Below are 24900 nucleotides of genomic sequence, written 5' to 3'. Positions count from 1 at the left end.
CAATCTCAGGAACAGATACAACAATACAGTTCTTTACCGATGGGAGCGGCTTTGACAATGGGATTGGGGCAGCGGTCTACTCATCAATAGGACAGGCTTATAAGCCAGTAGGCTCATCTGACACACATACTGTTTATGCAGGGGAACTGGAGGGAATCGATGCGGCATTGGAAATCCTACTCCGAAGCCAGCCATGCGACGACAACCCACACGAAGCCACAATCTACACAGATAATCAAGCCGCAATACGCGCCACGTGCCAGCCAGGGCGGTCCTCTGGGCAGTATATCCTTCGACGGATCGTACGACACCTGGGCCTCCTACGCGACAACCGATCTCGATGGCGTGTACGACTACAGTGGGTGCCAGGCCACGAAGGGGTCCCAGGCAACGAGAAAGCAGACCAGCTGGCAAAGTTGGCTGCAGTCGAGGCGACACGGCGTACACAGGAGAACGCCCGCATAGCCAGGATCAGCGCACCCAATCAGACTACACCACACGCCGCACGAATGTCGTATATTCCAAATCAGTCAACTATCCTTATGGCAGTGTGTCGCCAGAGGCTACATGCAGGCTTTGCAAAGAGGTGGAAGGAACAGTGGGAGCATGCCAACCATGGACGGCATCTCTATCGGATAATCAAAGCACCAACGAAGATGGTGTTGCAGCTGCACGAGGGATTACGACGGGCTTGGAGTTCAGTGTTAATCCAACTACAAACAGGTAAATCAGCGCTACGCAGCTTCCTAGCGAGTGTACGGATTGAAGACTCACCTCAATGCGAATGTGGCCTTGGGGATCAGGATACGGCCCACGTCCTCATACGGTGTCCTACCCATATAAACCTGCGTATGGAGACTCTCTGGAAAGAAGCACGCGAAACAGATTATCGGAAGCTCCTTAGCGAACCTCAGTGGGTTCGGCAGAGTATTGAATTTATGATGCGGACTGGTCTATTGACGCAGTTCCATCACGTAACCCCCTTAACAACCACGCGCTCACAGTGAGTGCGACACTACCCTGATGAAGAGTAACCATGTTGATTCGGCTTGGACGGATCAGCCACTTGACACGTTTGGAAATAGAACCGGGCACCAAAACATAAATATCACGTCACCCCGCACCGAGATCCTTCACTCATTTTGTATATATACACATTTCCTTTGTTGGTTCGGCGTTCTGTTCGCTCGTTATCTGTTGTTGGTGGTCTTCGGATCTGGATACGGATACGTGTCGAGACTTTCGCGTGGAGTTGACTAAGTCAGCGTCAAGCCGGAAGCGTCTTGGCACGTTAACGTTGATTTATGCTTTTATACGGTAGTACGCCCGCTGCCCAATTAGAAGGCGCCGCCGGCCACTAGGCTTAGATGCGTGTATGAATCAATCAATCAATCAATCAATAACAACCAGCAGTCTTTGAGGCCTCACTATTCCAAAAAGTGCGCCCGTCACGTGTCAAGTTGAGTTCCAGCTACACAAGGATGGTTCAGTTCCCTCAGAACGCACCTACTAAGCCAAGAATGGAAATAAATACACAAGTCAAGTTTCCATATTAGGAGTTCGAATCCGACTTCCATGCCAAGCAGCGCGAATGATGTCTCAGGCCATTAATCCTTTATGCTCGATTTTTGGCAGATCTCGGCTTCCTCAAACAGTCGAGGAGCTGGCTCGACTGCAAATACTGATCCCCAACACTACGTAAAGGTTTCTGCCCGTTCATTGAGGTCGGCGAGGGAGATAACGTAACTCTAGTTTAGCTAATTATAGAGTGGTGGTGGTCTTTCGTCGTTTAAAAACATTTAACTACTGTGACATCTCAACTGAGATAACTACAGCACCATGCCAGCTGAAATAACATTACCCAAAAGGGCCAAAGTATGTGAACCCTCTGTGAATCGCCCAATAGCACAGCTTCCTTCTATACGAGATATCATGGAATGTGTCGGCGGAAGCGAGTGTATGGATGTCCGATTTACAAATATTTTTAGTCTGAGGTAAGAAATAGGTACCGATTCGGCAGTTCAACTTCACGGCTTTAGTTGAACTAACATTTTTAGGGGCCATGTATACAAAAAGCATCAGAGTTGCAACTACCCTGGATATAGTCCCATTGAAGCCACAAGTCAAGAGAGTATGGCTTGTGCAATACGTAGTAGGAAAGATAGATAATCCTCTATACACCTGTAACGACACTTAGGCACTTGCGTTGAAATCCGACTATCCCTAACGTACTGTAGTAGTTTATCTATCGGCCGAAGGGTCTATCTGTCTTCCAAATTCCATCGCATACAGCAAATGAGCCCGCATGAACAGGATGTAGATAGCTTCATAATCTCATACCTCATACAACACAGATTCATGTGTGTGTGTGTGTGTGTGTGTGTGTGTGTGTGTGACATTGTTTAACAGCCATAAGCCGTAATTAGTCACTGCCTGCCCGTTCCCTATTGGGATAAAGGCCGCTAGTGGATAAGCCCTGAGTGCATAAGAATAGTTTTCAAGAAGTGAGCCTTTGGCACTTTTGCATAGCTGCCATGGTCGGATGGATGGTAGATATCGTATAACTGCTGGGCGTTACTGCCAGCTGCAGTAGTCCACCTACTCACCATGACCGAATCCAGCCTGTTCAAGTGATAGAACTTAAGATGAAAGGAAAGAAAAGGTAAGAAGACAAAAGGAACATAACAAAATTGGTATTGATTCCTTAGCTTAGGTGGTAAGAAGAGGGCGTCGAGGACACATATCCTCGAAGAATCGAGACTCTGAGAATCAGACCCTAGTTTAATGGCGCTTTTTGGAGTGTTTAGAAGGAAGAGGTTGATTGCAGATGGGATCTAGGAGGTCTAGGGGGCCGGGCAATGTTTCTTTTTGCAATCTAGCAGAAAAGGAAGTGTATTGGTAACTTCTTTCGTGCGACATCAACAAAAGAGATGTGCATCTTGAGGGCTGAACCGTTCGTGGTAGTCAGCGAAGTCACCATGCTTGGATCGCGCCGCTAGGGTTCGCCCTAATATAGAGCGCTGAAGTTTGAGCTCTTCCGGGCTGGTTGGGGACATGGTAATCTTGAGATCTTGATAGGCCTACGATACGACTTTCTTCCAGTGTGGTTCCTTGCAGAAAACACATTTACAGTCTGGCAGGCACTGTAGTGGTGTCCTTCATTTGCACATTTGGCACAGGTCTGAGTCTTCTTACACGCAATGGCCTTCTGGCCTCTCTCTTGACAGTTGAAACATTGAGCTGATCCTGCTCGCAGTTCAAAAGATTGCAGTATATGCAGATTCTTCTGCTATGTCGAAATATTTCCCTTCTACTAAGCATTTGGTGTCGGTTTCCCTAGTAGTATATATCGCAATAGACTAATCTGCCTTATAGGAGTTCTTCTTGCTCGGGCAGGGAATCTTAGCAATGTTAACATCGTTCTCTTTTCCTAGAGCATCAACTGCTCCCGGTTGGATGTTCCATCTGCATCCAGGACTGCTGTTCCATTGAACCAATTTTGACCGGGAAAGCTGGTCTCGTAGCACTCTCAATACGGGTAAGTATGTCTAGCTTCTGGATAGTCTCATCATGTCTGCAAATAACTCTTGACTCTCGCTGTATTTTTTTGGGTCCTTGGCCACTGCTGCGCAATGCCAGTTCTTTTTTTCCTCGTTTCCCCGCATATTTTATCGATCAGCTGCCTAACCACTAGCTATCTGGGCCTTTAGCGTTGTCTTTTTCCTTGATTCAGGACGTGTCAATTGTACAGACATGTATTGGCAAACGTAGGTGGCACTGGAGGTCCTAGTGGGGCACCTTATTCATGACTAGGTAAGCTACCAGCCGTATTTGCGCATGACGGAAGTAACTTAGTCTGCGTAGGGGTCGCACTGAATGGGTACCTGCGATAGTAGCTAGTTGCATTGCTTCCACTTGGGCTAGCAGCCTCTGAGCTACCTCCATCGCGTACGTCATGAGGCGCTGTGTGGCCAGTGCTCGGAAGTAACCGTCTGTATCTCGATCTTAGGTCGTATTTATCGCGAAGGAAACCCCATGCGATTTTCTGATTGTGTAATATCATCTCAATTAAACTAGCGTAAATTTTGTAGATCAGAATGGTATCATAGATACCAGTGCCTAATCATGTTGGGACTAGCTTCAGGCTCTTAGAGAGAGTGAAATAAAGAAGCGAGAAGTTTCAAATCTGTCCGTAATTATTACACCTATATTAGGTGATGCTGCAAATCCGTTGGCTTCTAATTTCGTAATCTTTCAGTGTTAGAAATAGAGATTAATATTAAACATCCCGATTAAGTATGGGTTTATGAGAAGAGGCTCGCAGGTCCATAAAAGACACCTAGTCACACTACTACCTTCTCTAGAAATAACATTGTCAGAACCATGCAGTCAAAACATATGTGCTATAGAAGCTTTAGAAAGAGACAATATTTATCACATGGCAGATTGCGACAGAACAAATGTCAAGTCGTTTTCTTGATTCCTATCTCACGGAAACGTAATAGGCCTATCCGACTTCGCGTATCACAGGGGGGGCTTAAATCTGACTCCAAGCAAAAATTTTCATACAGACAAAACCTCTTTTTCCTAGCTAAAAGAGTAGCACAGTCCGCTTTTTCTCATGTTGCAAATAAGATAATATCTCAATATCTCGTTGGGCATCGCTTACAATTTCCGTTATCAGTTGCCAAACCGTCCCAAAATAACAAGGCGTTCCCGACATTCAATAAGAAGGTTAAATATGCTAGCTACGGGGTTGGAGTTTCGCCGCTGTCAAGGATTGCACTTTTCCGATACTCATAGAACTACTAACACGTTGATGTCCATCATAGCCTATAGCGCTGGGCATGGACACTATTGACTAGCCCGGACTTAGTCAATTACCTAGTAATGCAGATGCAAAGGCTTGAAAGGCTTCTTTCCTCGCCCTAAGCCGCTAATCGCTATATCTTCAGGGCCAGTATCGCAGCAGCTCCATAATTTCTTATATTACTGTATTTTCGGGACCCAGCGAGTGTATTAAACTATCAAAGTAAAGGTGCATCCTTAAGCGCGTGGATACGCAATTACAGCGCTTTAAGGGGAAGACTAGGGGGATACATCCTTGAAGGTCACGAATAGCTCCCTTACAGACCTTACCCTACGTTATTTCAATCTAGCTACAAATTATACCTCATGATCACGTTCTCTACAATCTCTCTTACAGTACTATTTTATATCTATTTTTATATGTGACGGCTATCTATATACGTACGCTAACCTTTCACGGAAGCGATATAGAGGTGAGCCACTATAGCAAGTCTTTGTATATTTATTTACATTTTATCCATTAAAATACAGAGACTGAAGTTTGAGAAACGAAACATTCCTGACTACACGGAACCTCATTCTTATGCGTGCGTACATTTCAGGATCAGAGCCCAAATATGGTGGTAGGTATGATAGGTCAAATAGAGCCGACTTGAGAAAGGTCAAGTCGGTGGACTGTTGACAGAAAATTTGACCTCTAGAATTGAGTTCTATATGCAACTAGTACGTAAAATCATTTTGCAGGTTCTATATAGTTTTGATGTGATGTGTTTACTTGGTAAAGATGCGACTCTTGTCGGTAATGGGGCGGTCTGGTGGTTTCGGAGAGCCTCTAGCGTGTTGGTTGCATGTATTATCTGAGCGAGGCTTTGGGTGAGTTTCTTCTTCAGGTATGGCAAATGTAACGTGCGGTGAGCTAGGAGGATTACCGGCCTGGGAGTTCATTTTGAGTAGTTAACTGTTGTCTCGAGGCCGATAATTGATTAGAGCTTTTATCTGTAAAAGTCGAAGGTAGTCAAAAATAGATTGTTTTCTAGTATAGCTAGCTAATAATAAAAAGTAATCGAAGCCCCGAGAAGCAAAAAGAAGGTAGCACACGTAGTAAGGGCTGGTCAGGGACTTGCCTATTTTCAGGCTAAACGGCCAAGTGACACGATTTGTAGTTGCATATAAAATAACTATTTACAACATATCAATATAATGTAATAGGAGGTTAATCCGATGGTTGGGCGGGGGGAATTATCAATATGGCAGGCCATTTGCGTGTTCAATATTCATTAACAAAGGTACTATTACTAATATGCAAAGACTGAAGCTTAAGAAAAGAAAACTATTCTAGTTACAGAAGACCTCCTTATACGTGCGTGAGTCGCTAACAGGAGACCTCGCCTTATACCCCTAGTTAGTAACTTAGTATAGCTTATCATAGATATCTGTAACAACGTTACGAAGGATGTGTATAGATACGTTCAAGAGAGATCACTAACACTAAGTACACAAGGTAGGGTATGGAATGTCAATGTACTGAAGCCTAACTTTCCCTATCCTGGAGCACCTGCTATCTTTGGACATATAACTTATACCAGATCTCCCTTCTCCGAATAGCTCCAACAGGTCGATGTGGAGCTGAAACCCAACTTGGGATGTCATGGGCGCATTTCTTAGAATAGTAAGACCCCAAAGCCTGCTGGTTGTTAGATATGGAGTAATAAATTCTGTGCTCCCGTCGTGAATTGCACCAAGTAATTAAATGGAGCTGGGACTTTGAGACAATTCGCTTCTCTGTGTGATAGAGGCCTATATTGAATCCTTTCCCATCAAAATTATAGGTATTTGATGGTCTGATGCAATAATTTTCTCTGAGAGCTTTAGTATATTTGCCGGTTAGATAACATATCAACAAAGATTAAAAGAGGGAATCAGGAAAAGTTCAATCTACGCATAATGTATTACTGTATAAAAATAACTTGAAATGTACGAAGTTATTGGTTACTTTGAGAGGATAATTAATTAATTAAGTATGTAACTACTTTCAGATAAACTCTATCAATTCGATCATAATAGCGGTGAAAGAATCGATGAATTCAGCACTCTCTATAACAAGATTTCGAAGATTTGAGGCCCCGACGCGGTCTATATAGTCCTTGCTTAACGAGGTCACGTGTACCTTCACGTGACCTCTCCTTGGTTCGCGTCGGTGCCAGGAATCTCGATTGCACATATAAACCAACATTGACCATATTATCGAATTTTGAAGGTTACTTGTGGGAGCGCGGTAAAACAGGCATCAAGTGATGGGGTACGATAGTCTCGGGGCAGTACTTTCCATGTCCGCTGGAACATGTCTTTTCCTACTATTCCGCACTAATCCCTATCCCGTCGCCTATTTTGCTGCTCTGTGTCGGATTGGTCGGTTTATTCCAGGCCAATCCTGAAGAGTGTTTTACTAGGATCAAAGAAAAGAAGTGACTAGCAAGATTGTATGTCTTGAGTTCTGTGTCTGTCTTTCAAGTTTTTTTAAAGCCGGGTCCTTTATAGACACCTTTGGCGGGGTGATTTGTGAGCTATCAGGAGGGGTAAATATTGGGCTGAAATCTAGGTGCCCAGATATATGCCTAAAGGTGCCTTTTAGACCTGTAAGATTGAACAGTCGATCTTTCTGCCTCGTTTGAAAGCCGGATTATCTGACACTCTGTCCCGCTCATTCATTACCCTCAATACTCTAGTGGGCTGGGGTCGAGTGGATATTTATTCACCTGGACAATCCTGTTCCGGAGGTCGTACATTTTTCCGCAATGCTTCCTAAGATCTGCTGATCTGTCTTTTGGATACCATCGATCGCCTGAACCGCAGCAAGGTTGTCGCAGAAGATCATGACCTTTCTTTTTATCCTTTGCTGTACAATATTCACGGCCATATGTATCCCAACTAGTTCCGCCAAGAATACATTTGCCTCTGATGTTCTTCCTACAGATGCTTGTCTTACAATTGAAAGGCCATATCGGACGGCTGATGCCCCAACTTTCCCATTAATAGCACTACCATCAGTATATATAACTAGACCCCGGTTTTGTTAGATCATTTGGTCATGGATGGACCTTGCTGTCTCGGCGTCGATAGCTATATGTGCCCCTGGTGGTTCCCATCAGGGAAGGGTCCGGAAGGGGTATCTCTGTTCCAAATCTCTTACTCTTTTTCAGGTCCCGATAATGTTTGGCACTGGTACTTGTTTCATGCTTGATTGATTGATTGATTATTTAATTAGCGCACTAGTGGGCTATTGGGTTAATCCCTCCTGGCATGATATGATTCAGAAGAGAGTTGTGGATCATTTCCATGAGCATCTTCATTTTCAGGAGTCTCAATAACAGTTAGTATACATACACTGCATCCGTCGATTGAAGATGCTATAACAGAACTTACTCTTCTCGCATATCTGTTACACAGTTAATCAGTTCCTCGATGCGTGATTTATCGTCTGTGCCTGCTAAGGACACAGATGCGGAAAACCCAGATGATGGTGATGTAGGCCTTAGGTCCTGTCCAATGGCTCTCTGAAGAGGGAAGTCAGGGTCACTTGTGTCCATCGCACTCCAGTACCGATCAAAGTTGTCATTATTATAAGGTTCATTGATCCCAGGTACATGTAGTGAGCCTGGAAATTGTTCTGGGTCTTCTGCTGGCCAGGGAGAACAAATTGTAGGGGCCATTGTAGTTGCTCAAACAACCACGTCAAATAGTGGAATCAGGTTCTTTTTGAGGTCTTTTTTCATGCTATTATGAATGAGAGTGTGAGGAACTTTTATATTCATTACAAGTGTTTCGTAGTTTTGATGACGCGATACAATTATAAATCGATGACGTAGACTTGTAATTTTCGTTAAGAGAACTCCGTACAGTATTTTGTCACATGGGCTAAGAAGTCGCAGCCAATGAATTAGTAAGGCTATGGGCGTTACATGGCGGAACAAGGATAACCCGAAGTAAAGGTGACTAGGCGTAATAGGAGGTTACTCCAAGAGGCGGGCAGGAGAAATTATCAGTATGGCAGAAAAGTTCGGTGTTTTCGAGTCTTCACTAACGAGGGTACAGTTGCTAGCATACAGAGACTGAAGCTTGAGAAAAAAAAAACCTGTCCACCAATCGACACTCGCTGGATTGTGCTAACAGACTAACAGTAACTCACCTGCCGGTCCTACCATACCGGCTCGATCACGTTTCAATTGCTGGTCTTTTGATATCTAAAGTTGTCGCCAGCGACACAGTCAACAACTCAAGCGCTATTTTGAGAAGTACTCCTTCGTAAGTCGCTAGTAAGGAGAGAGGTTCACGGAACTACACCGACAATAGACGCGCGGGGAATCTAGTTCCAGGGGATGAGTTATTACTTCTGGGGAATATGATTACAGCGACAAGAAGAAAATGCCCAGGACGTAAGGTATGGGCTAAAGGGGTTTTACAGTTGATACCTCTTGTCATGAGACCATGACCACAGTGCGTATGCAATGCAGGGCAAATAGCGTATTGAAGCCCTTTAGGCTTGGTGCCTCCGAGCGTAATGAATTGGCTAGTACTACCTGCTTCGACCGATACTAAGAGGAAGTACACAGAGCGCGAAAACCCCGAGATTCTAACATTCTATCACGCCTCCAAGCTCCCAGTGGCTTAGTGGTTATGATAGCCTGGACATCATTTGACCTTAACCAAACGGACCCTAACATTAATTAACATCCACACGATCACTCTATAATTCGTTCTACATTTTTTTTTCTAGTTCCAGTGACTTAGAGCCTTTTGGGAAGTAACAAGAGAGTGGTGTTTGCGCTATTGAGTCTGTGCGTTTCTTTTCGTCTCCTTTCTCTGACGATGATGTCAAAGTTTTTGCCGATGGATTGCTTTCAGGGGTTTCTGGGACCGCGGATAGCTCGGAACGAGGAATGTCATACGGTGCCGAGTCCAACTCGACTGACGCTTTCGTACGATGCAAAAGAGGTGAGGTTCTTAAATATCGATATATGCCAAATATAACTGCTCCCACACAGACTGGAAATACAGTTGCTAAAACGATCTCAAGTGTTCTTGAGTGTGTACCAGAGACGGGCAGCTCGGAATAGCTTTCGTGTACGGAGTATTGAAAACGCTCTGCAGGCTCTCGCTAGACCAAACAACCGGCGAAGTATGGAGGGCGCTGCCATTTCCACTTATTAAACTCAAGTTAGTAGAGAGGGATACTGGTCTGTAGGTGACATACTTACTTCCCGCCGATTACCTCTATAACTGGCGATGGTACCTCATAACTTGCGTACTCGCTTGGAATATACTCATTTTGGAAATCTAGAGTGTTCAGATTGAAATTCCTCAAGACGGGTAAGCAGTGGGTTGGATCCTTGAATTCCCCTCCGACAACAAGCATTTGGTCAGGAAGCACACGGATACATTGATGGCCACTGCGGCCATCGTTGTCACTTCCAACATATGCGCGCGTCCATGTAAAAGTGGGCAATGAAAGGATATAAACATCATTAAATGGGGTATGTTCCAGATCATTGCCATCATAGCCGCCATAAATATAAATATTATGTGAGCTATTATCAGCGGCAGATGCATACACGGAGCAGAATAAAGCGCGGGCAGATGGTATATCGCCGGTCGTATTTTGTGAGTACCTTCACACATGTAAGCGTCCTTTTCATCCTCCGAAACTCCAACACAACATACCAAATCTTGCTCGCAATGTCATAGATTGCAACCTCTTGCATAAAACGAGAATCCATATTGTTCTGCATAGTTAGACAAGTTCATAGAATATATTTGAAGATACCCTTACATTTTGCAGCTTCTGGGCATCTGTTAATCCATTAGTGAAGATGACAGATGGTATACTAACGCCACCAATCACAACGAGAATGCCGGAATGAGAAACAGGTAGCCATTCCACAACTGCATTGGCCCTTGATGGTATGTTTTCAGGCAGGGTTTGATTAGTCCAACGCTGAGTATCTGTGTTTTCTAAGACCACAGAGATGAGAGTGTTTGCACTGTATGCTGCCGAACCATCATCGTTGAGATGGGACCCCAGTCATAACCTCTCATCCCGCCAAAGTAAAAACCTAAGCGTTCACTTGGGGCAGATACCCCTGCGCCGTTTGTAACATATCTGGTCATGTTGTCTGGAACCTCTGCATAGTAGAATCCAGGTTGATGCAGGCTGCTTGTTGAATTTATGCTATAGCCGTAAAGGCTTCGCGATCCTGGTTGTGACGTGCTATTCGACGGACGGAGAAGACCCCTGAAACACAGTAGTCAATGCAAGCCATGTTAAGATTACTTCAAGAATGGTATTTTACCCATATAGAACAAGTTCATTAGTATCGGCCCACATTACACCGTCGGTATAATCAGACGATGAGACTGTGGTTTGGGGAACCCTGGAAAATAGCGATGTAAGATTTGTCGTAATAGTGTTGAACGTTTGAGAAAGATCAAGTCGGAACAGGGATCCCTCAAAGTTGCCTATAAGCAGACTTAGTCAATTTATCATTTCCTGACGAAACTTTGTGATAATACCATCATTCTGCACTGTACCGTTCTGTCCATTGGAAAATTGGCTGTGTTCATTCGTTAGCACATAAAATACTAGACTTGTTTTTGGAGCGCACCTAATCCACCACAACTCGCCTCCATCTACGTATATCCCACCTGGAAGTAGATTGGCTTATTATAGTCAACAAGCTGAGACTCGATGGAACGTAGACACTAATGGCAATCGTACCACGAAGCTGAGCCCAGTTACATATTAAGTTTCCCACCTGTCCAATCCATTCGATACAGTAGGCCACTGATAAAAGAGCTGAAATTATTGAGAGAAATCTCATGGTGGGTTGTGATACCCGTGGATAGCTTGGATTCAGGGTTGTATGTACGACTTGTAGAGAATAGACTACACGGGGACCACAGGGATGGGCACCATCAACGGGTTGTATATACCCTAATTTTTCGTTATGTAATGAAAGTTTAGGAAATATTCAAATGATGTGTGTTAGCTTAGTCCTATTAGTAAATATGTAGGCCAGCACTAATATAATGGGGATTATTTCCCTAATTACGTATCAGACCCCTATTTGATCACCCTCGCCCGTGACTTTATAAGAATACACAACAGTACGTACAAAAATAACGATGGAGCTATATATTATAATCTGAAATCATCAACCGTAAGTGCCTCCCGATTAATGCTTGGGCCCCTGGTGACATGCCGTTACGGAAACCACCAAGATTCAAAGCAACTACTAAATCCACTACACCCTTTACATGTATCACCTTTGACCAGCTGATAGCATCCGATATTAAACTAAAGGAGGAAGAAGTTGCTTACATTATATCGCAAGTATGGTCACGACTGCCTAGTTGTAGTGCTGTTGTAGCAACGGTGCTAACACGTACACAGGCCATCCAAACACAAAGAGAGCAGAAAATCCCCATCAGTCGTATGAACATCAGTCTGGAGACGTCCGGCAAAGTTCGAGTAATACAGGCGACCTATCCAACTGAAACTTTCATCAAACTCTTGGAAAGACTTAGAACAGAAAGATCAGAGGACGCATCTAACTTTTTAAGGTACCTGCGAGGCATCGAAAAGGAAAAGGGACAAGAAAGTGATATTGATATTCCCATAAATCTATTTAATGAATTTTTTGGAAAAAGGCAGCCACTGCAATTGAAACATTTCGATTTGAATACAGTATTGAAGAGAAAGCCAAAGAGTATATGGGCTAGACTCCATTCTGTTAGATCATATCATCGTACCAACAATGCCTAGGACCCAGGTAGTCTCATGGACTGGATGATTTATGCCAAACTAATGAACAGCGGACGAGTATCCGAAGGATACAGTTGGTTGCACTCTTCGATGTTTCTTTCAAACCCTAATGCCACCTGGGCAAGACTGAGTAACCGGTTTTGTAGTTATTCGGAAGACTGTTGTTTTTTAAAGTTTGTATTGTATATTTTATGAAGGAATCTATAAACTTACAGTACCTTGTATCAGATATTCAGCCGCACCCCTTTAGGATTAATCTATGATATGATGATCAGCAATAAGCCTACAGACCCCAAATGGCGAAGGCCGCTGGCTGCAGTGAGCGTACGGTCAGATACCTGAGCTCTGACATGCGCCAATTCGACGGGATGAAGGCACCTCCCAACAGAGGAGGACGGCCATAAACTTTCACGCCGCTACAGTACAGCGCCTTGCAAGTGCGGCTTTACATCACTTGCAACTCTTCGACTCTTTCTCAGCGCCACTCCCGCAATTTAAACCATACTAGGTTTAGCCTGTTATTTCAGTAATTTAGACGAAGTATCGAACATAACTATACACAAATTGGTATTGCTTTCTGTATCGTAAATACGTAGAACCTTCTAGCATGTTCCTTGCAAACCAAACAACAAAGAGACAGGTTTGTCTCGGCAAACTGGCCAGGTGTCATCCTCTTGTCTCTCCAAACACCTCTGAGGCAGGAATGAGTGACCAAAGCCTTTGTACATTGAAGGCTACAACCAATTTTTCCTGCTATCTACGGAGTATCGTGGAAGTAGTGCATTCCGTCGGGAGCGCAGGCTGCATAATCACGAAAATTCGCACCCAACTGGCATTCCACGTAATGTAACTCCACCCAAGAAAAGTTAAGAGATGCTGACCGACGAGGCGCAATAGTTTACTGTGGCGCGCAGGCGACCATGGCTAATCCAATCACTACCAGGGCTGGAGGAACAGGCAGCCATCGGATAATAGGAATTTCCGATCCGACACGTAACTTCATTTGAGTAGGACGCGGAAAGCTTTGTGGGAGCAAGATATCAATTTCTAACCAGGGATACTGTATAAATCAAATTAACTTGACGCCCTCCCAGTATGGGTTCCAGTTACGTGGTTTGTCACGAATGACCATGACTGAATAGGCGACATTCATTGTGTACCTGAGCAGCCCGGGAGTGCAGCTGCATGTAGCTTACCCCTCCTTCCCAGCCTGATGCATCGTGCCTTACATTCTCCTACTCATCATGAACGGGGCTTCGCATTCCAACCTGTCATTATCTTAATATCGATACAGTACTTGGACTGATCTAGCTTGTTTCTTCGTTTGGACCCACCCTGATGTCTTCGACGCACGACGACTACACAATCGCGTGGATATGCGCATTGCCGCTCGAGGTCGCTGCGGCCCGCGTCATGCTGAACAGAACCCACAGTCCGCTTCCAAATCCGTCCACCGATTCGAATGCCTACGAACTCGGCGAATTAGACGGCCACTACATTGTCATTACCTGCCTTCCAGCTGGCGTATACGGAACAGTGGCCGCCGCGAATGTTGTGTCTCGCATGCGTTCTACCTTTCCTCGGCTCCAGTATGGATTGATGGTGGGCATTGGAGGCGGTGTCCCGGGTAAAAACAATAACATTCGACTAGGCGATGTTGTGGTCAGTAAACCAGTTGGACAGCACGGTGGGGTGATACAGTATGATTATGGTAAGACCGTGGAAGGAGGGAAACTTGAGCCAACTGGCGCCTTAAATAAACCACCACAGACTCTTTTGACCCATATGAGTCAACTAGAGGCGAAAAGAATTACTAGAAGCGAGGATCTGAAGAAAATAACCGAGGAAGCACTGAAACGAAACCCTGACATAGAAGGAAGGTTTTCCCCCCCAGAGCAGCTTACAGACTTCCTTTTTGAATCCTCTTATCATCATGTCGCCGGAGAAGGCACCTGTGAAAAGTGTGATAAAGAACAATTAGTCAAACGAAAACCACGGGAAACCAGGACACCTTATATCCACTACGGGTTGATTGCATCGGGAAATCAGGTGATAAAGGACTCAGAGACACGAGACCGCCTAGCACTGCAGCATGGGATACTCTGCTTTGAGATGGAAGCCGCAGGCCTCATGGATGAGCTTCCGACACTGGTGATTCGAGGAATATGCGACTATTGTGACTCTCATAAACAGAAACAATGGCAAGGATATGCAGCCTTAACGGCAGCTGCTTACGCGAAATTGCTTCTATCAACAATTCCGGCACTCCCCATCGTTAACGGTAGGATATCTCGATTTTTTGACAAGGGGCGTGCAAAACATAGCTCATCAGTGATATAGTTGATGTAAAATTACGTGAATATTATACCAACAATAAGATTAATCGTCTCCGGATCGAACGCCTCTCTGGAGTTCCGCTGGATATGCAGCAATGCTATATCAATCTTTCAATAATAGAGTACAAGCAAAATGATCAGAATATGCTGCCACAAGAAAAATCGCTATCCTCGACATTCTCACTGCCTAATCGCCTAAAGTTAAGAGCAGGTGATCCCGAAAAGGAGGTCACACTTCCACAACTCTTCCACGAGCGGAAACTGTTAGATAACCGAAACGCGCAACCCCGACGGATCCTAATCCGAGGGCGGGCAGGTGTTGGAAAGACGACACTTTGCAAGAAGATTGTCCACGACTTTCTACACGAACAGATGTGGGCAGACCTTTTTGATCGCATCATATGGATACCTTTGCGAAGACTTAAGGGGATGTCAGACTTGGATGAATTTTTCCATCAGGAATTCTTTAAAGATAAAGCAGAGCGCAAGGGTTTAGTTACAAAACTCCGGAAAACAGCTTTGGATCAAACCCATAAGAAGAAAACTCTCTGGCTATTGGATGGCCTTGACGAAGTTTCAGGATATCGCAATCCTTCCGGAGCCGACCTGACTGAAATATTTAATAGCTTATTAAATGAAGACAATGTGATCATCACATCCCGTCCACATGCCGTGAAGCTTTCCGGCCTGACTCCTTTTGACCTGGAGTTAGAGACAGTTGGGTTTCACCCTAGACAAGTGCAAGCTTACTTAGCGAAAGCCATGACGGATCTAGATACTTTTAACCAGATCTCTTCGTTTATTCAGAGCCATTGGCTGATTCAGGGCCTGGTTCGAATACCCATCCAGCTCGATGCATTATGCTATAGTTGGGATAACGACTTCCGTTCTGGTGCTGTGCTACAAACCATGACAGCAGTATACCAGGCTATTGAACTAAAGCTATGGAAAAAGGACATCTTAAACCTTGAGAAGAGAAACAATACTGGGCACAATGGTGGAACGGCAGTCCGAAAACTGCGGACGCGCTTGCAGATTGAGTCACAACACATGACACCAGAGATGAAATTTCTAGAATGTCTTGCCTTTACAGGATTGTACGGCGACATCATTGAATTCCATTCAGGTCATCGTGATTGGCTATATGAACAACCGGAATTTTGCAAGATGTCTGATGATGTCCTTGACCGACTCTCTTTTCTGCGCACATCAGATGCATCAGACCAGGATAAGAGTTATCATTTCTTACATCTTACTTTCCAGGAGTTTTTTGCTGCCCAATATTTCGTCCGGTGTTGGAGATCGGAATCCAGAGAACTACTTGTCTATCTCAAACCAGGCCATGCAAGGGAAAACTGTAAAGCGGAAATACCACTTGAGAGGTTCCTTCGAGAAGAAAAGTATAGTGGCCGCTATGATGTGTTCTGGAGGTTTGTTACGGGGCTGCTATATAGTATTGACAAACAACAAGTATGCTCATTCTTTGAAAAAATGGAGGAGGAGCCACGAGATTTACTCGGCTCCGCACATCAGCGGCTACTTATGCACTGCTTCAGCGAGGTACCTCTATTAGAAGACTCGGGACTAGCGAAAAGCAGCAATGATTCCTTGTTGGATCTTCGAGAAAAAATGGAACTTGGATGTATACAATGGTCTCACTATGAGGACTTTTCACTTGAGGAAATGCGTCTCTGCAGTGAAACTGAGTTTCCAGAGCATATTCTATGCAAATTACTTCAAGAAAATTCCTTGCAAAGAGAGAGGTCCTGCACAAAAAAGATTCTCAGAGCATTGGCCCATCGGTGGCATATGTCGTTCAATCTCATGGGTATAGTCGCAAATTTTATTGGTGACAGTGACTCGGATGTGAGGCGCGCAGCTATTGAAGCCTTAAGCACACAATCTCCCTGGTCACCTGACATCCTCGAGGCTATGATACGCCGGCTAGAGAACGACGGAGACTCGCATGTGAGGCACGCAGCTATTAAGGCCTTAGGCACACAATCTCCTTGGTCACCTGACATCCTCGAGGCTGTGATACGCCGACTAGAGAACGATAGAGACTCGCATGTGAGGCACGCAGCTATTGACGCCTTAGGGACACAATCTCCTTGGTCACCTGACATCCTTAAGGCTGTGATGCGCCGGCTAGAGAACAATGGAGACTGGCGTGTGAGGCACACAGCTATTAAGGCCTTAGGCACACAATCTCCTTGGTCACCTGACATCCTCGAGGCTGTGATACGCCGACTAGAGAACGATGGAGACAGGCGTATAAGGTGCGCAGCTATTAATGCCCTAGACACACAATCTCCTTGGTCACCTGACATCCTTCAGGCTGTGATACGCCGGCTAGAGAACGATAAAGACTGGTATGTGAGGCGCACAGCTATTGAGGCCTTAGGCACACAATCTCCCTGGTCACCTGACATCCTCGAGGCTGTGATACGCCGGCTAGAGAACGATAGAGACTCGCATGTGAGGCACGCAGCTATTGAGGCCTTAGGCAGACAATCTCCCTGGTCACCTAACATCCTCGAGGCTGTGATGCGCCGGCTAGAGAACGATGGAGTCTTGTATGTGAGGCACATATCTATTCAGGCCTTAGGCACACAATCTCCCTGGTCACCTGACATCCTCGAGGCTGTGATACGCCGGCTAGAGAACGATAGAGACTGGGGTGAGAGGCACGCAGCTATTGAGGCTATTGATGCCTTAGGCACACAATCTCCCTGGTCACCTGACATCCTTCAGGCTGTGATACGCCGGCTAGAGAACGATAAAGACTGGTATGTGAGGCGCACAGCTATTGAGGCCTTAGGCACACAATCTCCCTGGTCACCTGACATCCTCGAGGCTGTGATACGCCGGCTAGAGAACGATAGAGACTCGCATGTGAGGCACGCAGCTATTGAGGCCTTAGGCACACAATCTCCCTGGTCACCTGACATCCTCGAGGCTGTGATACGCCGGCTAGAGAATGATGGAGACAGGCATATAAGGCGCGCAGCTATTCAGGCCTTAAGCACACAATCTCCTTGGTCACCTGACATCCTCGAGACTGTGATACGCCGGCTAGAGAACGATAGAGACTCGCATGTGAGGCACGCAGCTATTGAGGCCTTAGGCACACAATCTCCCTGGTCACCTGACATCCTCGAGGCTGTGATACGCCGGCTAGAGAACGATAGAGACTCGCATGTGAGGCACGCAGCTATTGAGGCCTTAGGCACACAATCTCCTTGGTCACCTGACATCCTCGAGACTGTGATGCGCCGGCTAGAGAACGATGGAGACTCGGATATAAGGCGTGCAGCTATTAATGCCCTAGACACACAATCTCCCTGGTCACCTGACATCCTTGAGGTTGTGATACGCCGACTAGAGAAGGATGAAGACTCAGATGTGAGGCGTGCAGCTATTCAAGCCTTAGGCACACAATCTCCCTGGTCACCTGACATCCTCGAGACTGTGATGCGCCGGCTAGAGAACGATGGAGACTCGTATGTGGCGTCCAAAATAGAAGCTCTATTATGGAAACATGATGAGTTCCTTTTCCCTTTCTTCGACTTGAATGCTAATGCTACCTCAGCGTTGTGCAAAATTTGGGCTCAAAGAAGTATCCATGAAATCTTTGCCTGCTATGTTCGTGATGGAAATGCATGTTTTGAGACATCGGATGGGCGAAGGTCAATACCTTTGTCTGAGGGAAAAATAAAGTTGCTTAAGCGTATATTATGGGCTGAAACTGTTAACAGCCCAATCTTACGTTTGGTTTATAGAGTTAGATTCCCATTTGCTTCCTTGGAAAGCTAGTCAGCAAGGCTTTTACTTATTTTCAAAAGAAGGGCCTGGGATAACATCTAAATTTATTCTAATGGTTTTGGCCAGATTTTGGTGACGTCAATATATTGACTAATTATCCTCAAGTTCAACAATGTTGGATGACCTACGTGCAAGTGATGTGAGAGGGTACCTGATGCGGAGCATCCTAACACGCCAATAAACATGACCAATCTGGCGTCATCTACGGACAAAGGAGTCGATTATCCCGATACTTTGTCATCCTACGACATTGATTGGTTGGCTGACTAAGAAGGCGAATATCAATGTCGATAATAAGTGTGCAAATGTAGTGCTCTTCGACTGATGAACCCCAGAAGTCGTTTTGCCAAGGAGTTTCTATAGTTTTCTAGTCTGCGGAAACCTATTCTGTTGATTATAACTAGCACTTGTAGAAGAGAAACAAGTAATGTGAATATTTTCTTCTGCACATCTGTCCAGTACAGTATAAATACTGTATATTAATTATACCGTGAACAGAGTTGCCTCGGAGTTTGAAGAAATGCTCTCATCTGAGCAGTGAAGTATTAGGGCCTAGTCACCTGGATTTCAGGTTATCCTCTCATGCTCTTAGCATAGACAGGGAATGTAAAGTCGTGTAGCCTTCTAGGCGCAAGAAAAAGGATGTAATACAGCCTCCCTCTGTTCACGCCATTTTCATATTTGTCTAATCAAAGGTAGCTGTTTCAGCCCATATTGCATACATAGTAGTTAATACAAGCTTCTTCGGTTATATATTATATGACAACTAAGTAGCTAAAATTCCGTATGTACAAAACCATGCCAAGCTTACCAAAACAATGCTTCTTTTACGTCCCATACGGGCCGTAAAATACTGAAATACTAATCTAAACCTATTATGGATTAGGCAACGGGAGTGGCGCCGAGAAAGAATCAAAGAGTTGCAAATCATGTAAAGCCGCTCATGCAAGGCGCTGTAATGACACAAATTCTTTGTTAATCTTTTACTGAAAACTTAAACGCTTAAAGCAATTGAACAAAAACGCAGCTTTGCGGGATTGATACGTACAATCATTTAATTTCAGATCTTTGCTTTTACCATCTTGCCTACGGAGATGGATCTGGATGTGATAAGAGAGTAAGTTTTATAAGGACTTGCTTGTCTCCTCTCCGCATATCTGCTAGCACCCTCCCAGGTGGCCAAATTATATCGTGGTTAGTGGTATCAGATTCTACCAGCCTTTACTCAAGATGCAGTTATATTATATTGACAGGGAGTTTAAAGCACCTTACTTCCAGCGCTGCCTGCTGCATGTAGTTTGGCACCTCTGGGAGAAGGGCATACCAACACTTCCTAGCGACGGCTCCTTTCTCCGAAGAGGGGCAAGCGTTAGGGAGCAATATGCACAGCATTGCTTGTTCCAGCTCTCAAGCTATTACCCTGGGTTTTTGAAGGCTCCACTGATACTTCTGTCTTTAATGATTTTATAGCAGGGCTACTCCATCAATATGGAAAATGGACAAAGCCAAAATCCGTTCTTGTCATGGATAACGTCTCATTTCGCCACACCGAGAGAACCGAGCGAATGTGCATGAAAGCAGGGTCAATTTGCCTCTGTACTCGCCTGATTTGAATCTGAGTAAAAACTCTTTACTGAGTCAAAAGCCTTTATTAAATAGCATCGGCAAGGCAAGCTCAGGAAAAGAGCCCAAGCCTTGGCTTTGATTCCGAACTTGTAGGGGCGACGAGCAGAGGGACATTTCCGAAACACCGCCCTAGACAGCTTCCGCGGGCTTGGCGCGCGCCGCTTGATTTCATTTTCCCGATTAGGACATCCTTTGTTGTATAGTGATACAGACAGATGCGAAACCTCCTTCACATCTTTTACACACACTCTCTTCTTTTTGCCCCACAGCCAGGGCTGTTGCCTAGAAGTAGTCCACAATTTACTCAGACTAGTACTTTTTAATACCACTTTCGTACATTATTTACGTTAATATTATATATATTTTAGATCAGAGATATTTAAATAATGAGTATTACATTTACATATAAAATACGAGATTGAACTAGTCTCAGGGACTAGCCCTTCGTTGTGGGGCAAAAAGAAGAGAGAGTATGTAGAAGATGTGAAGGAGGTTTCGCATCTGTCTGTATCCGTCAAAGAAGCTTGGTATCTGTCGGCATTATCCTTTGTTGTTGACGACCGTCGGTGCCGCATTGGAAATTAGCGTCGAGGAACACCTTAGACAGGGTTGCTGATCTTCTATTACAATGTTGAATGCAGTTTTGGGCATCGATTTCTCAACCAGATCTTTTCAAATTTGTTAATAAACAGACTCGTCATATCGGAACAGCACATAATATGATGAGAATAACTCCATTATGCCTGTCGTAATCCCAACTCCAAGTTGACCACGTTATGATGTTAGACTTGATAGCCAATCAAATTGATCATATCAAATTACGACATGCATTAGCCACTGCTAGTTTTTACAGCTAAGGAGGTAACACGGGATCCGAATCACTTTATCAAAACAACAAACACGCGCTACCGAGGCGATTCTACTATGTAGTGATTACGTCTTCCCCCGTCTTCTGTAGGATCCTTCCTTGTCCGTAAGATTCGGATATTTAGTTTCCTTAGTATTGATCTATCCCTCTCGCATAGAGTATACTACATTACAAATAGAGATTGACCGCTCAATTATTAGAGAAACAACACCTAATGTGTGGAGTGACTTCCAGCGGCTATTCGCGAGAACAAGAGGCCTAAATTACTGTACGCGGCGTCAGATTAATCATGGAGTGATACGTACCTGTATTGGACCTGTTGAGGTAATAAACAGATAATCACTTCACAGGTAGGATAATATTGGTGACGTATGTGGTATGACTTTTCGCTCCTGCTTGAGTTTTTAATATAGATTTGAAAAATAGTTATAGCCTGCAGATCCGCCCGTTTATTCAATTTCTTCCAACACTAATATGCCCAAATCTAGTACGCCAGGGAGAAAGAAACAATCAAAGGTTCCAGGGAGTCCACAGGTTCCAGAGATTACAAAAATTTCAGAGCCTTCAACGGATGTTATCAAGAGACCGAAAGCTAGGAGGAAAAGTGAGAAAAGTGACCCGAATGGGAAAATTTTACTATCGTTTTTCATTGTTAATCTTTTGAGTATTGTGCTTGTATCGATATTATCCTCGTTGGCCAACCAGTCAGATTTACTACATTCAGGACCATTTGCCTGGCGCTCCGAAAATAATAGACCTTGTCCAGCCAGCTCAGATGCTTAGTCGAATCTATTTTTCGGTTGGTGGGAAAAGTAGCATCAGATCGTTTACTACTGTAACAATCGGAGAAATTTTGAAACCGATTATCCTCATCTCCAAAACTATAAATCGATTTTTATCGAGGAGTTGCGTCCTTTAGTAGGTTTAGTCATATCTTTGAGAATATAATACATGTACAATATCATCATCGGTCAGTTATGGGCGGAATACGGAACTCAAAATCTTCTCCACCACTACGGCTAACCCTAGTGATTTGAACAAGATCATGTAATACTCAGTACGGTATCTTAATAAAAGACTATCTACTATAAGGCGTAAAATCTCTCTACTATATGTAGTACGTGGATAACGGTAGCAAGTTAGAGGGTATGGTGATGTCCCACGGGATACACGCCGGGACCTGATCCTAGAAAGTCAGGCTGGAAAACAATCGATTCTATTTCACCAGCAAATGGATTGCCGTATCATCCATGAGCATTCATGTCCTACCTGCCTAGACGCGGCAGGCCATTACGGCATCACGGTCACTCGCGAGACCTCCTGCTTCTGCCATTGAGTATCCTAAGATTCCAGGCCCCGGGCCGCGGGAACTAGCTGTGAGAAGCTAATACAAGTGGTTAGTCGATGACTACGAAGGTGACTACCATGTGCATATCCATCGGCTACTGCAGGTTCATGTCACACACTGTGAGAAAAGATCATGTTAACATTAGCATGCTGGTGACCTATAGGTTTGGTCCCTGCGTGCGTAATAAATCATTCGTTCACTCCTTCACTCATCCGAAGAGTCTGCCAAGTCGCCCCCGAAAATCTCCTAGACCTTGTTTGATGTAATCGTCAAGAGTTCTGACCGTCAGTTTTTCATTAGTTTCTACACCTAGAGAGGGATCAAAGTCAGAGCTGTTCTTAACTTGTTGATTGTAAAGTGATCCTTGGGGCAAATGTCACCAACAAAAACATCTGAAGTCTATTATATGCTCCATGATGGAACCGACGGCTGTTCTAACGTAATGGGGCACTTACACATTTCCAACTGTCAGTCTAACTACCTTTCATCTATGACAAGACTAAATCAAAGGGGAATTTCAGGTACGCTGGTACAAAAGTAGAAATTAGGAAATTCGAAACATAATATAGTTCTAGCTGGCCGCTTATCTGATTCGATATTCATCTTAATTGCTCATTTCTACAGTCGCACCAGAAATCTCCTTCCCAATTGCATACATACACATTCATTTTCAAACCCTAACGCCAAGTGTTGTCTACTTGTATATAGCTAGCCTGTTTTAAAAGGAACCAATTACTAACTGTACATTTGTCAAGATGACCCATAATCAGTCTATTTATGGATTAGTACTCTTGGCATTAGGGTTTGAAAACGAATATCTATGTATGCAACTGGGATGGAGATTTCTAGCCCAACTGTATATGATACAGGCAGATTCGAGGAAAATTCTAGAGACCAGCATGAATCAATCATCACCCTCTGTGCTCTCTTTGTGTGATGGCTAGCCGTGAAAAAATTACCTTATTATCAGCACCTTCTTTCGTTTTTACAGTACATAGCATGTTAAAGGTATATATAGGACTTTTTTCAGTAATATACTACCTCATTTACTTTGAATAGTCACGAGAAATAACGTTTCCTGAATTAGAAAAAACCAGAGTACTGTAGTAATAGTAATAGATGTATTCTTAGATTTCGCTTGGCCCTTAGTGCACACTACGGGGTACAAATAGATTCCAGTAGAGCAAAATTATAGGTAAATTATCTTCGAACACCGATTTCCTATGGCAACAAGAAAAGGGTCGACTCTTTCTGGAAAGATAGAGGAAGCCACTACCTACGGTTACTTATGGAGAGAAATAGGTGCCTTACACGGAGAAATGAGTGAATTACGGACAGAAATGAGAACAAGGTCCGACGCGCAGGCAAAAAAGTTAAAAGAAATTGCAGAAATGTTACATGTACAAGAAATTGAACCTAATACACGTAGGAAGAATCCTCCTCCAGTTTTGAGTAATAGGGATTTAGCTCAAAATCTTGGTATGACACTTAAAAAGAAGAGTCTTTGGAACTACTACGACCTATCATATGTTATAATGCTTTTTACTATTATTTTCGCAGTACAGAGAGTTTTGAGACCGCCCCCTTTTGATCCCCTCTTTGATTGATTGAGTCAGCGTCGGTTGAAGCCTCGTCAGAGGGGTCTGTTAGCAGCTTAGTTGAAGATTTAAAATGATATGCAGATTGCACAATTAGCTTAATATACGGTCTCTTGCAAAATATATTCCCCTCTTGTATACTTTCGAATTGAATTTTTTAGGATATTATCGGTGAAGTAAGTGCACAGCGCAGCGAGGCCCAACTGGCGTACCAATCAGGAAGAAACACGTATTAAAGCGAGGGGTTTTGATTTTTCCTTATACAGGATAATTCCCTGTTAGAAACATCACAATCTGGTCAAGGAAGAAGAGAGGAAATTCAAGCCTTCAGTTGAGAAATCCCAGGATCATCTTGTTTATCAATTTCACGGGATTAAGGGTAAAATAAACCCCGGTAAATCTGACAATTCCCAAGGTCTATTTGAGACAGCAATGGAAAAGCTAGTATATATTTGGTCAAGCTTAAGATTGTCCTCAATCTACAAAGTTATATGTTTTGGGACGAAACAGTAATGTGATGATAACCCCTGTATAATACTTGTGTCTGGAACATTCGATATACCGACATTTCGACTTGGAAAGTTCTCAGCTCCAGCTAGATCATGCAATCCAGCTTACTGACGTCGCTCACCACGAGAAGGTGACTTCCCACGAGGGACCTCTGTTGGTTG

At 44.2% G+C, this 24900-nt stretch overlaps 4 protein-coding genes across 4 annotated transcripts in view, besides 5 other annotated features; 2 read left to right on the top strand and 2 right to left on the bottom strand.

Annotated features, from left to right (window-relative positions):
• Nucleotides 1–1007, top strand: part of TSTA_109660 (uncharacterized protein) — a gene marked incomplete at both ends in the record, with an annotated part of 1296 nt that extends 289 nt beyond the window's left edge. Inside the window, one exon of the mRNA XM_002488497.1 lies at nucleotides 30–1007. Within this exon, the coding sequence (XP_002488542.1) occupies nucleotides 30–1007 (978 nt within the window). The remainder of the gene's footprint in view (nucleotides 1–29) is intronic.
• Nucleotides 6–935: a mobile genetic element.
• Nucleotides 1008–1378: 371 nt separating the features above from the next.
• Nucleotides 1379–1401: a microsatellite.
• Nucleotides 1402–2359: 958 nt separating this feature from the next.
• Nucleotides 2360–2395: a microsatellite.
• A 5097-nt stretch (nucleotides 2396–7492) lies between these two features.
• Nucleotides 7493–7870: a mobile genetic element.
• A 25-nt stretch (nucleotides 7871–7895) lies between these two features.
• TSTA_109650 (uncharacterized protein) lies at nucleotides 7896–8519 on the bottom strand (the record flags this gene model as incomplete). The annotated part of the gene is made up of 3 exons (XM_002488496.1): nucleotides 7896–8028; nucleotides 8080–8169; nucleotides 8233–8519. The coding sequence occupies 3 exons, from the start codon at nucleotides 8517–8519 to the stop codon at nucleotides 7896–7898; spliced, it is 510 nt and encodes a 169-aa protein (XP_002488541.1).
• A 1541-nt stretch (nucleotides 8520–10060) lies between these two features.
• On the bottom strand, nucleotides 10061–11684 carry TSTA_109640 (uncharacterized protein; the record flags this gene model as incomplete). Its single annotated transcript, XM_002488495.1, has 6 exons — nucleotides 10061–10475; nucleotides 10528–10589; nucleotides 10864–11098; nucleotides 11157–11322; nucleotides 11377–11417; nucleotides 11509–11684. The coding sequence occupies 6 exons, from the start codon at nucleotides 11682–11684 to the stop codon at nucleotides 10061–10063; spliced, it is 1095 nt and encodes a 364-aa protein (XP_002488540.1).
• Nucleotides 11685–13960: 2276 nt separating this feature from the next.
• TSTA_109630 (uncharacterized protein) lies at nucleotides 13961–18840 on the top strand. Its single transcript, XM_002488494.1, has 2 exons — nucleotides 13961–14909; nucleotides 14969–18840. Exons 1-2 carry the CDS (start codon nucleotides 13967–13969, stop codon nucleotides 18778–18780), a joined length of 4755 nt encoding a protein of 1584 aa, XP_002488539.1. The 5' UTR covers nucleotides 13961–13966; the 3' UTR covers nucleotides 18781–18840.
• A 1298-nt stretch (nucleotides 18841–20138) lies between these two features.
• Nucleotides 20139–20372: a mobile genetic element.
• Nucleotides 20373–24900: the final 4528 nt, after the last annotated feature.

The sequence above is a fragment of the Talaromyces stipitatus genome, genomic scaffold (genome assembly GCF_000003125.1).
Source record: "Talaromyces stipitatus ATCC 10500 scf_1105507295491 genomic scaffold, whole genome shotgun sequence".
NCBI classification, from domain to species: Eukaryota; Fungi; Ascomycota; class Eurotiomycetes; order Eurotiales; family Trichocomaceae; genus Talaromyces; species Talaromyces stipitatus.
This window is presented reverse-complemented; position numbering and strand designations above follow the sequence as displayed.

What these genes read in the sequence shown, in the direction of transcription:
- TSTA_109630 (XM_002488494.1), top strand. Translation starts at nt 13,967, where the DNA reads ATGTCTTCGACGCACGACGACTACACAATCGCGTGGATATGCGCATTG. An exon ending in GGCACTCCCCATCGTTAACG is followed by an intron (nt 14,910 to 14,968) that starts GTAGGATATCTC and finishes TCAGTGATATAG; the next exon opens with TTGATGTAAAATTACGTGAA.